Below are 12,122 nucleotides of genomic sequence, written 5' to 3'. Positions count from 1 at the left end.
TATTATTTATTTATTTAATTGATTAATTATTAATTTTCTTTGATCAACTTTCTTAAATTTTAACATAAATATTTAATAGAGAAAATTAAATTGATGCCAATTGTGCATTTGAGCTTGTTTCTTTACTTACACATTTCTCTAGTCTCACAACATTGAAACTTGATCTTTCGTAAAAATAATTATTAGTTTGATTTTTAATAAATTATTATAAACACACATAAAATAAAAATTTATTTTAATAGTAAACTTCTTTGTTTTGTTGTTTGCAAAATTACCTATTATTTTTAATACTTTTTGATTAATTTTGAAATAAAAGTTAAATATCAAATTATTTTATTTCTATATACAAAAATTAATAAATTTATTTATAAGGAATAATAAGATAGGTGAATTAGGACTTTTTAAATTAGTTTCTGAATTAGAAAAGTGTAGTAGTCTTACAGATTTAAATGTAAAATTAAAGTAAAACACTATAATTCCTTATAAATTATTACTCACAGAAATAACTATCCTTTTTTAATTTTATCTTTATGTTTATAAATATAAAATATATTCTGAATTATTTTAGTCAATCATTAAATAAATAAATTATGTTAAATATATTATTAGAAATGATTAAATTGATGCAGAGAGTGAATTTTAGTTTGAAAAATTTCCTAATCTCTCAAAATTTGCAATTGACCTTTCGTAAAAATTGTTTTATTTTTAATTTAATTTATTTTGAATGTAATCGAAAATTAAATAGCAAATTAAAATATTTATTTATTTACTTACTTACATTTAATTAGTTTGTAATTTAAACTTACAATTTAATTATTATTTGAATAATTGAACAAAAACTAATAAATTTGTATAATATACCTCAAAAGATAGAATTATATTGGTTGTTAGATAGCATAAAAATTAGTTTTTGCTATAGCGAAATACACTAATCTCTCATACTTGAAAATAAAACTCAAGTAAAAATAATTATTTAAACAATTTTTTATTTAACTTAGTTATTTAATGAATTATAAACAATAATTTAATATAACTTCTTCATTAATTAATTAGTATGCATTAATTTTTTTCTTACTGATTTAAATCAAATAAATTAATAAAATATTAAAAGCAATAATGAAATCGATAGAGTCGGGTTTTAAAATTTAGGTTCTTCTTTAATGAAATGTGAAAGCCTTTTTTATTTGAAACTATCAATTAAGTAATTTATTTTATACATTATTAAATATATCATATATTAATTTAACTTGAAATTAATTTATTTTTTTATTAAGAAATGCTTTTTATTTTTACTTAGCTTTTTATTGCAAATTTATTTTTATTATTTCAATCAATACAAACTAATGCAAAATAATTTAAAAGTAAAATTATATTTGAAAATATGGACATAATAGACCTAGGTTTATCTCTATCTAAGTGTGCTAAACTATCAATTTTAGAAATAGTTTTTAGGTAAAAATTACTTTTACCAATTTATGTTAATTAATTGCTTTGAAATCAAATAAAATAGAAAAAATACTGACAAATAGTTGCAAATTAAATTTTTGTAGTTAATTTCAAAAGTGAAGAGATTGGTAATGAAATTTCTAAAATGATCATAAAATTAAGAGCTTCTTTTAGCAATATTTTATATGTTTTTAATTAAAAATATGTAAGATATTGAATGAGTGTTAAATTTATTTTAAATTACTAGTAAGTATATGTACTGTATGTATGTATATCAGTAAAAAAAAAAATAATCTCCTGATTAAACTTTATTTTTAATTATTACAAAATTTTCAATAACTTGAACGCGAATCGCAACGCGAAGCTTATTGAGGGATTAACATATTTATTAACTTATAAAAATATGGTATTTATAAATAAAAACAATAATAAAATCTATTTATCTATCTATATTTTAGGTTAAACAATTTTTTTTAAAATAATATATAATAAAACATATAATATTCAATTTTTCAAACATTTAAGATTTATTCATCTTTTTTCACCGCTTGTTTGTTTATAATCAGAATTTTATATAAAAGACCACTAATCTTTTTGATTTAAGATATTTGCTTTTTACTTTTAATATATCTTATTTTTTCATGAAAGTCATAATGGTAGCACTTTTATTAAAAATTAATTTGTGTAAATTTTAAATAAACATTAAATAAAATAAAATTTTAAATTAAAAACTTTTTCTTAAATTAATAAATAAAATAAATTAGTGGTATTAATAAGATCAAATAATAAATCATATTAAAGCTATCATATAAATTTAAAGAGTTTTATTGTTTAAATTAGTTTTTATAATTAAAAATATCACAATCCAAAATAAATAAACTGTTTTTACAAAAGATTAAGTGTCAAATTTGAGAGATTTTTGCACTTTACCAAAACAGAACCTAAACCTGATATACCTTTATAGCCAATTTTATTTTTACTTTTTAAATATTGAAGAAAAAATATATCATTAATTAGTTAATTAGAAGGAAAAAATAAAGAAAAAATATAACCTTATAAGATTAATTAATTATTAATAAAAGAAAGTAAAAGTTTAAAATAACGTTATGAGTTAAATTAACTAAAAAAAAAGAAAAAAAGATATCAAGCACAATAAATAGTAAAAGAAAAAGAACTTTATTGTTTTAAATTAATTTTTATAATTAAAAGTATCACAAACCAAAATAAATAAACTGTTTTTACCTAAGATCAAGTGACAAACATGAGAGATTAATACACTTTGCTAAAGCAGAACTTAAGCCTAATGCACCTTCATCGCCAATTTCACTACAACTTTTTATATATTGAAGAAAAAATATATCATTAAATAGTTAATTAGAAGGAAAAAATGAACAAAAAATAAATATTAATAAGATTAATGAAAAATAAGAGCAAAAGTTAAAAATAAAATGATGAGATAAATTAACAAAGAAAGAAGAAAAAAATGCAATTACAATAAAAAGAAAAAAAAATGAGCTTTAATGTTTTTAATTAGTTTTTATAATTTAAAATATCACAATCCAACATAAATAAACTGTTTTTACCGAAGATTAAGTGTCAAATTTGAGAGATTAATGCACTTTGCTAAAGCAGAACCTAAATCTGATGCGCTCGTTGAACCAATTAAATTGTAACTTTTTAAATATTGAAGAAAAATTATATATTTAATTAGTTAATAATTTGGAAAAAATGAAGAAAAAATATGAAATGATAAGATTAATTGTTAATAAAAGCAAAAGTTGAAAATAAAATGATGAATTCTTAAATTAACAAAGAAAGAAGAAAAAAAGCAAGCAAACAAAATAAAAAGAAAAGAAAAAAGAGCTTTATTGTTTTAAATTAGTTTTTATAATTAAAAATATCACAATCCAACATAAATAAACTGTTTTTACCTAAGATAAAGTGTCAAATTTGAGAGATTAATGCACTTTTGTAAAGCAGAACCTAATTCTGATGCACCCATTGCACCAATTTAATTCTAACTTTTTAAATATTGAAGAAAAAATATATATTTAATTAGTTAATTAGAAGGAAAAAAAGAAAAAATATGAAATAGGAAGATTTATTATTAATAAAAGCAAATGTTGAAATTAAAATAATGAGTTAAATTAACAAAAAAAGTAGAAAAATAAGCAAAAAACCACAATAAAAAGAAAAAAAATAGCTTTATTGTTTTAAATTAGTTTTTATAATTAAAAATATCACAATCCAAAATAAATAAACTGTTTTTACCGAAGGTCAAGTGTCAAATTTGAGAGATTAATGCAATTTGCTAAAGCAGAACCTAAGCCTGATGCTCCTTCATCACCAATTTAATTCTAACTTTTTAAATATCGAAGAAAAAATAAATCATTAAATAGTTAATTAGAAATAAATAATGAAGAAAATATATCAAATAATAAGATTAATGAAAAATAGAAGCAAAATTTGAAAATAAAAAGATAAGTTAAATTAACAAAAAAGAAGAAAATAAGTAAGTAAGCAAGCAAAAGAAAAAGAAAAAAAGGCTTTATTGTTTTAAATTAATTTTTATAATTAAAAATATCGCAATCCAAAATAAATAAACTGTTTTTACTTAAGATTAAGTTTTAAATTTGAGAGCTTAATGCACTTTGCTAAAGCAGAACCTAAATCTGATGCACCCACTGAATCAATTTTATTCTAACTTTTTAAATATTGAAGAAAAAATATATCATTAAATTGTTAATTCGAAGGAAAAAATGAAGAAAAAATATAAAATAATAAGATTAATGAAAATTAGAAGCAAAAGTTGAAAATAAAAAGATTAGTTAAATTAAAAAAAAAGAAGAAAATAAGTAAGTAAGTAAGTAAGCAAGCAAAAGAAAAAGAAAAAAAGGCTTTATTGTTTTAAATTAATTTTTATAATTAAAAATATCACAATCCAAAATAAATAAACTGTTTTTACTGAAGATTAAGTGTTAAATTTGAGAGCTTAATGCACTTTGTTAAAGCAGAACCCAAATTCGATGCACCCACTGCACCAATTTTATTCTAACTTTTTAAATATTGAAGAAAAAAACATAATTAATTAGTTAATTAGAAGGAAAAAATGAAGAAAAAATATGAAATAATAAGATTAATTAATAATAATAGCAAAATTTGAAAATAAAATGATGAGTTAAAGTAACAAAGAAAGAAGAAAAAAAGCAATCAAGAATAATAAAAAGAAAAAGAAAAAAAGGCTTTCTTATTTTAAATTAGTTTTTATAATTAAAAATATCACAAATCAAAATAAATAAACTGTTTTTACTGAAGATTAAGTGTCAAATTTAAGAGATTCATGCAATTTGCTAAACCAAAACCTAAGCCTGATGCGCCTTCATCGCCAATTTTATCTCTTCTTTTTAAATATTAAAAATATATATATAATTAATTAGTTAATTAGAAGGAAAAAATGAAGAAAAAATATGAAATAATAAGATTAATTAGTTATTAATAAAAGCAAAAGTTGAAATTAAAAGAATGAGTTAAATTAACAAAGAAAGAAGAAAAAAAGCTATCAAGCACAATAAAAAGAAAAAGAAAAAAGGCTTTATTGTTTTAAATTAGCTTTTATAATTAAAAATATCACAATTCAAAACAAATAAACTGTTTTTACTAAAGATCAAGTGTCAAATTTGAGAGATTAATGCAATTTGCTAAAGCAGAACCTAAGTCTGATGCATATTTATCATCAATTAAATTATCACTTTTTAAATATTGAAGAAAAAATATATAATTAATTAGTTGATAATAAAGAAAAAATATGAAATAATAAGATAAATTAATAAATAATTAGTTAAACTAACAAAGAAATTTAAAAAAAGAAAACAAACACAATTAAAAAAAAAATAAATAAAATAAATTAAAATAGCTTTAATGTTTTATATTAATTTTATTATTAAAAATATTACAATCCAAAATAATAAAATTTTTTTTATTAAGTTAATAGCAAAAATGAAGAAAAAATATCAAATAATAAAAATGAATAATAAATAATTAAAAATTGATATGTAAATTAAGTTGAAATAGCTTTAAATTTTTTGAATAAATAAAAATTAATGAATGGTGAGTGATTGATGATAGTTTTTATTATAAAAATTATTTTTTTATATAAATTGAAAGTTAAATTTATAAAAAATATAATGTACTTGAGATCAATATGTAGAACCTAATGAGATTAAAGTGAAGAGTTTAAAAACTTTTTCTAAAAATTTTTTAAAAACTACAAAATTTTCAATAACTTGCATGCGAATCGCAACGCGGTATTACCGTATTTATTAATTTAAAAAAATATGGTATTTTTTAATAAAATCTATTTATCTATCCATATTTTAAGTTAAACAAATTTTTTCAAAATATTATATAATAAAACATATAATATTCAATTATTCAAACATTTTAGATTTATTCATATTTTTTCACCGCTTGATTGTTTATAATCAGAATTATATATCAAAGACCACTAATCTTTTTGATTTAAGATATTTGCTATTTACTTTTAATATTTCTTATTTTGTCATGAAAGTCATAATGGTAACACTTTTATTAAAAATTTGTGTAAATTTTAAATAAACATTAAATAAAATAAAATTTTAAATTAAAAACTTTTTCTTAAATTAATAAATAAAATAAATTAGTGGTATTAATAAGATCAAAGAATAAATCATATTAAAGCTATCATATAAATTTAAAGAGTTTTATTGTTTAAATTAGTTTTTATAATTAAAAATATCACAATCCAAAATAAATAAACTGTTTTACTAAAGATTAAGTGTCAAATATGAGAGATTTTTGCACTTTACTAAACCAGAACCTAAACCTGATATACCTTTATAGCCAATTTAATTTTTACTTTTTAAATATTGAAGAAAAAATATATCATTAATTAGTTAATTAGAAGGAAAAAATAAAGAAAAAATATAACCTTATAAGATTAATTAATTATTAATAAAAGAAAGCAAAAGTTTAAAATAACGTTATGAGTTAAATTAACAAAAAAAAAGAAAAAAAGATATCAAGCACAATAAATAGTAAAAGAAAAAAGAACTTTATTGTTTTAAATTAATTTTTATAATTAAAAGTATCACAAACCAAAATAAATAAACTGTTTTTACCTAAGATCAAGTGCCAAACATGAGAGATTAATACACTTTGCTAAAGCAGAACTTAAGCCTAATGCACCTTCATCGCCAATTTCATTACAACTTTTTAAATATTGAAGAAAAAATATAATTAAATAGTTAATTAGAAGGAAAAAATGAAGAAAAAAATAAATATTAATAAGATTAATGAAAAATAAAAGCAAAAGTTGAAAATAAAATGATGAGCTAAATTAACAAAGAAAGAAGAAAAAAAAGCAGCAAGCACAATAAAGAAGAAAAAAAAGAGCTTTATTGTTTTTAATTAGTTTTTATAATTTAAAATATCACAATCCAACATAAATAAACTCTTTTTACCAAAGATTAAGTGTCAAATTTGAGAGATTAATGCACTTTGCTAAAGCATAACCTAAATCTGATGCGCCCATTGAACCAATTAAATTGTTACTTTTTAATTATTGAAGAAAAATTAAATATTTAATTATTTAATAATTTGGAAAAAATGAAGAAAAAATATGAAATGATAAGATTAATTAATTAATAATAAAAGAAAAAGTTGAAAATAAAATGATGAATTCTTAAATTAACAAAGAAAGAAGAAAAAAAGCAAGCAAATACAATAAAAAGAAAAAAGAGCTTTATTGTTTATTAAATTAGTTTTTATAATTAAAAATATCACAATCCAAAATGAATTAACTGTTTTACTAAAGATTAAGTTTCAAATTTGAGAGATTAATACATTTTGTTAATGCAGAACCTAAGTCTGATGCACCCATTGCACCAATTTAATTCTAACTTTTTAAATATTGAAGAAAAAATATATATTTAATTAGTTAATTAAAAGGGAAAAAATGAAGAAAAAATATGAAATAATAAGATTAAATAGTTATTAATAAAAGCAAAAGTTGAAATCAAAATAATGAGTTAAATTAACAAAAAAAGTAGAAAAAAAAGCAAAAAAGCACAATAAAAAGAAAAAAAAATAGCTTTATTGTTTTAAATTACTTTTTATTATTAAAAATATCACAATCCAAAATAAATAAACTGTTTTTACCAAAGGTTAAGTGTCAAATTTGAGAGATTAATGCAATTTTCTAAAGCAGAACCTAAGCCTGATGCACCTATTGTACCAATTTTATTATAACTTTTTAAATATTGAAGAAAAAATATATTATTAAATTGTTAATTCCTAGGAAAGAAAAAATATCAAATAATAAGATTAATGAAAAATAGAAGCAAAATTTGAAAATAAAAAAATAAGTTAAATTTACAAAAAATAAGAAAATAAGTCAATTTTTATAATTAAAAATATCACAATCCAAAACAAATAAACTGTTTTTACTGAAGATTAAGTGTTAAATTTGAGAGCTTAATGCACTTTGCTAAAGCAGAACCTAAATCTGATGCACCCACTGCACCAATTTCATTCTAACTTTTTAAATATTGAAGAAAAAATATATCATTAAATTGTTAATTCCTAGGAAAAAATGAAGAAAAAATATCAAATAATAAGATTAATGAAAAATAAAAGCAAAATTTGAAAATAAAAAGATAAGTTAAATTAACAAAAAAGAAGAAAATAAGTTAATTTTTATAATTAAAAATATCACAATCCAAAACAAATAAACTGTTTTTACTTAAGATTAAGTGTTAAATTTGAGAGCTTAATGCACTTTGTTAAAGCAGAACCTAAATCTGATGCACCCACTGCACCAATTTCATTCTAACTTTTTAAATATTGAAGAAAAAATATATCATTAAATTGTTAATTTGAAGGAAAAAATATCAAATAATAAGATTAATGAAAAATAGAAGCAAAAGTTGAAAATAAAAAGATTAGTTAAATTAACAAAAAAGAAGAAAATAAATAAGTAAGCAAGCAAAATAAAAAGAAAAAGAAAAAAAGGCTTTATTGTTTTAAATTAATTTTTATAATTAACAATATCACAATCCAAAATAAATAAACTGTTTTTACTCAAGATTAAGTGTTAAATTTGAGAGCTTAATGCACTTTGCTAAAGCAGAACCTAAATCTGATGCACCCACTGTACCAATTTCATTCTAACTTTTTAAACATTGAAGAAAAAAACATAATTAATTAGTTAATTAGAAGGAAAAAATGAAGAAAAAATATGAAATAATAAGATTAATTAATAATAATAGCAAAATTTGAAAATAAAATGATGAGTTAAAGTAACAAAGAAAGAAGAAAAAAATCAATTAAGCATAATAAAAAAGAAAAAGAAAAAAAGGCTTTATTGTTTTAAATTAGTTTTTTATAATTAAAAATATCATAATGCAAAATAAATAAACTGTTTTTACTGAAGATTAAGTGTCAAATTTAAGAGATTAATGCAATTTGCTAAACCTGAACCTAAGCCTGATGCACCTTCATCGCCAATTTTAAACTTTCCAAAAATTTAGGATATAATGTGTTTTGTTTCATATGCTTCTAGTGCTTCTAATGCTTCTAGTGCATCTAATGCATCTAGTGCATCAAGTGTTGCATCTAATGCATCAATTGTTTCAAGTTTTTAATTTAATAAAAATAAAATAAAATATAAAAATAAATAAATGTATTAACTACTATTAAATATTTCATTTAAGATGTATTCTGAGTGCATTTCTATGTGCGAGTATTTCATTCATTCATCGCCAATTTTATCTCTACTTTTTAAATATTAAAAAAATATATATAATTAATTAGTTAATTAGAAGGAAAAAATGAAGAAAAAATATGAAATAATAAGATTAATTAGTTATTTATAAAAGCAAAAGTTGAAATAAAAAAATGAGTTAAATTAACAAAGAAAGAAGAAAAAAAGCTATCAAGCACAATAAAAAGAAAAAGAAAAAAAGATTTTATTGTTTTAAATTAGTTTTTATAATTAAAAATATCACAATCCAAAACAAATAAACTGTTTTTACTCAAGATTAAGTGTCAAATTTGAGAGATTAATGCAATTTGCTAAAGCAGAACCTAAGTCTGATGCATCTTCATCATCAATTTAATTATCACTTTTTAAATATTGAAGAAAAAATATATAATTAATTAGTTGATTATAAAGAAAAAATGAAGAAAAAATATGAAATAATAAGATAAATTAATAAATAATTAGTTAAATTAACAAAGAAAGTTATAAAAAGAAAGCAAACACAATTAAAAGAAAAATAAACCAAATAAATTAAAATAGCTTTAATGTTTTAAATTATTTTTATCATTAAAAATATTACAATCATCCAAACTAATAAAAATTTTTTTATTAAGTTAATAGCAAAAATGAAGAAAAAATATCAAATAATAAAAATGAATAATAATAATTAAAAATTGATATGTAAATTAAGTTGAAATAGATTTAAATTTTTTGAATAAGTAAAAATTAATGAATAGTGAGTAATTGATGATAATTTTTATTATAAAAATTATTTTTTTAAATAAATTGAAAGTTAAATTTATAAAAAATATTAATAATATTTCTTAATTAAATGTACTTGAGATCAATATGTAGAACCTAATGAGATTAAAGTGAAGAGTTTAAAAACTTTTTTTATTAATAAAAATAAATATAAAGGATATTAATAAAAAAATAAATAATTACTTCTTCTAATTTTTAATATTCTTTAATCTATTGTATCATTTATTTTTTTTTTCAAAAATATTGATTAGCAATTTATGGAATTTAATTAATTATATTAAAAAATTATAAATCAAAAAAATATTTTATAATAAAAAATAAAATAAAATTATTTAATTTATTTATTTATTAATTAATTAATCTACTATATTTATAGTAAATCCATCCATAAATTAAATTCTTAATTCTCCACATGCCTAAATAAGAATTTAATACCTGGTGTGCTATATATCTTTCTATCTACTTTTTAGGTTTATTTATCAGATTACAAAATATTGTATAAAAAAACATATAATATTATAATATATTATTCAAATATTTTTATATTTATTAGCACTTTTTTAATAGCTTTTTTATGATCAATTCAATTGGAATAAAACTAATTTTGATTTGCTCCTCTTGCCTAATTCTATCAATATTTCTTTTTCTTTTTCATTGACTCTTTAAATATAAATTAGTGTAAATAACAAATATAAATTAAATGGAATGAAATTGTAAATAAAATATTATATTTTAAATCGATAAAAAATGTTAGTTGAATAAAATTTTAAAAGAAAAATAAATCAAATAAAAAGCTAATAAATAAATATGTAAAAAGTTACTAATATTTCTTTAAATTCATTTTTATTTTAAAAATATTACAATCCAAAACAAATAAAGAGTTTTTACCCTTAATAAAGTCTCAAAGTTGAGATATTAGTCTTTCTTAAACCTAAAAGTAAGTTTTATGCACCTATGAAACTCGTATTATTAGAACTTTTTAAATATCGAATATAATAAATAGTTAATTAATTTATTAGTTAGTAAGAAAAATATGAATAATAAGAAATTAATTATTAATAAAAATAAAAGTTAAAAATTATAAATGAGTTAAATCAGCAATTGAAAAAAAAATATACAAACAGAATAAAAAAAGAAAACTAAATAAAATAAAAAGTTAATAAATAAATTGAAAGAGTTAGTATTTTAGTTAGTTAGTTTTATTGTTTTAAATTCATTTTTATATTAAAAAATATCATAATCTAAAATAAATAAACGGTTTTTACCTAAGATTAAGTGTCAAGCTTATAAGATTAGTGATTTCTGCTAAACTATTACATAAATTTGATACACCATCATCACTAATTTTATTCTCCCTTTTTTAATATACAAGAAAAATATATTCGTAATTAGCTAGTTAATAGGAAAGACTGAATGAAAAATATATAATAAAAATAAAAGCAAAAGTTAAAACTGAAAAAATGAGTTAAATAAATTGACAAATAAATAAAAGAAAAAAAAAGATATTTAAATTAAATAAAAAGTTAATAAATAAATTGAAAGAGTTAGTTAGTTACATTGTTTTAAATTTATTTTTTTTATTAAAAAAATATTATTATCATAAAAAAATAAACAGCTTTTACTGAATTTGAAGTGTCAAATTTAAGAGATTAGAGCTCTTTCCTAAACCAGAACATAAACCAAATAGACCTTAATCACCAATTTAATTACCCCTTTTTAAATATTGAAGAAGAAAAAATATTTATTTAACTATTTAGAACGAAAGAATGAATAAAAAATATAAAATTATAACAAATAAATTAATTTATAAAAGATCAAATTAAAATTAAAATATGAGTGAAATTATCAAATAGATAAAGAAAGAAAAAAAAAAAAGAAAATTAAATAAAATAAAAAGTTAATAAATAAATTGAAAAATCTAGTTTATTGTTTTGAATTAATTTTTATATTCAAAAATACCTCAATTCAAAACAAATAAACAGTTTTTACCTTAGTTAAAGTGTCAAATCAAACAATTTAGTGCAGTTTCCTAAACCATGACCAGAATCTGATGCACCTTAATCACCAATTATTTTATTCCACCTTTTTAAATATTGAAGAAAATATATTTAGTTAATTA

The 12,122-nt window shown here is 18.5% G+C and overlaps 3 protein-coding genes across 3 annotated transcripts in view; all 3 read right to left on the bottom strand. All coding sequences in view use genetic code 6, as the record gives it.

Annotated features, from left to right (window-relative positions):
* Window positions 1–2,657: 2,657 nt before the first annotated feature.
* On the bottom strand, window positions 2,658–9,211 carry TTHERM_000949711 (transmembrane protein, putative; the record flags this gene model as incomplete). The annotated part of the gene is made up of 17 exons (XM_012799477.1): window positions 2,658–2,778; window positions 3,030–3,119; window positions 3,378–3,467; window positions 3,718–3,807; window positions 4,061–4,150; window positions 4,412–4,501; window positions 4,757–4,846; window positions 5,105–5,194; window positions 6,250–6,339; window positions 6,603–6,692; window positions 6,945–7,034; window positions 7,293–7,382; window positions 7,642–7,731; window positions 7,930–8,019; window positions 8,225–8,314; window positions 8,563–8,652; window positions 8,910–9,211. 17 exons carry the CDS (start codon window positions 9,209–9,211, stop codon window positions 2,658–2,660), a joined length of 1,773 nt encoding a protein of 590 aa, XP_012654931.1.
* Window positions 9,212–10,581: 1,370 nt separating this feature from the next.
* TTHERM_000949700 (transmembrane protein, putative) lies at window positions 10,582–11,561 on the bottom strand (the record flags this gene model as incomplete). The annotated part of the gene is made up of 3 exons (XM_012799476.1): window positions 10,582–10,663; window positions 10,892–10,978; window positions 11,269–11,561. The coding sequence occupies 3 exons, from the start codon at window positions 11,559–11,561 to the stop codon at window positions 10,582–10,584; spliced, it is 462 nt and encodes a 153-aa protein (XP_012654930.1).
* Window positions 11,562–12,005: 444 nt separating this feature from the next.
* The window catches only part of TTHERM_00949690 (hypothetical protein), a gene marked incomplete at both ends in the record, with an annotated part of 5,610 nt that continues 5,493 nt past the window's right edge, over window positions 12,006–12,122 (bottom strand). Inside the window, one exon of the mRNA XM_001022809.3 lies at window positions 12,006–12,122. This exon is cut by the window's right edge and continues 289 nt beyond it. Within this exon, the coding sequence (XP_001022809.3) occupies window positions 12,006–12,122 (117 nt within the window).

Source organism: Tetrahymena thermophila, assembly GCF_000189635.1.
Source record: "Tetrahymena thermophila SB210 genomic scaffold scf_8254466, whole genome shotgun sequence".
In the NCBI taxonomy this organism is placed as follows: Eukaryota; Ciliophora; class Oligohymenophorea; order Hymenostomatida; family Tetrahymenidae; genus Tetrahymena; species Tetrahymena thermophila.
Note: the sequence above shows the minus strand (reverse complement) of the source record. Positions and strands in the feature narration are given on the sequence as shown.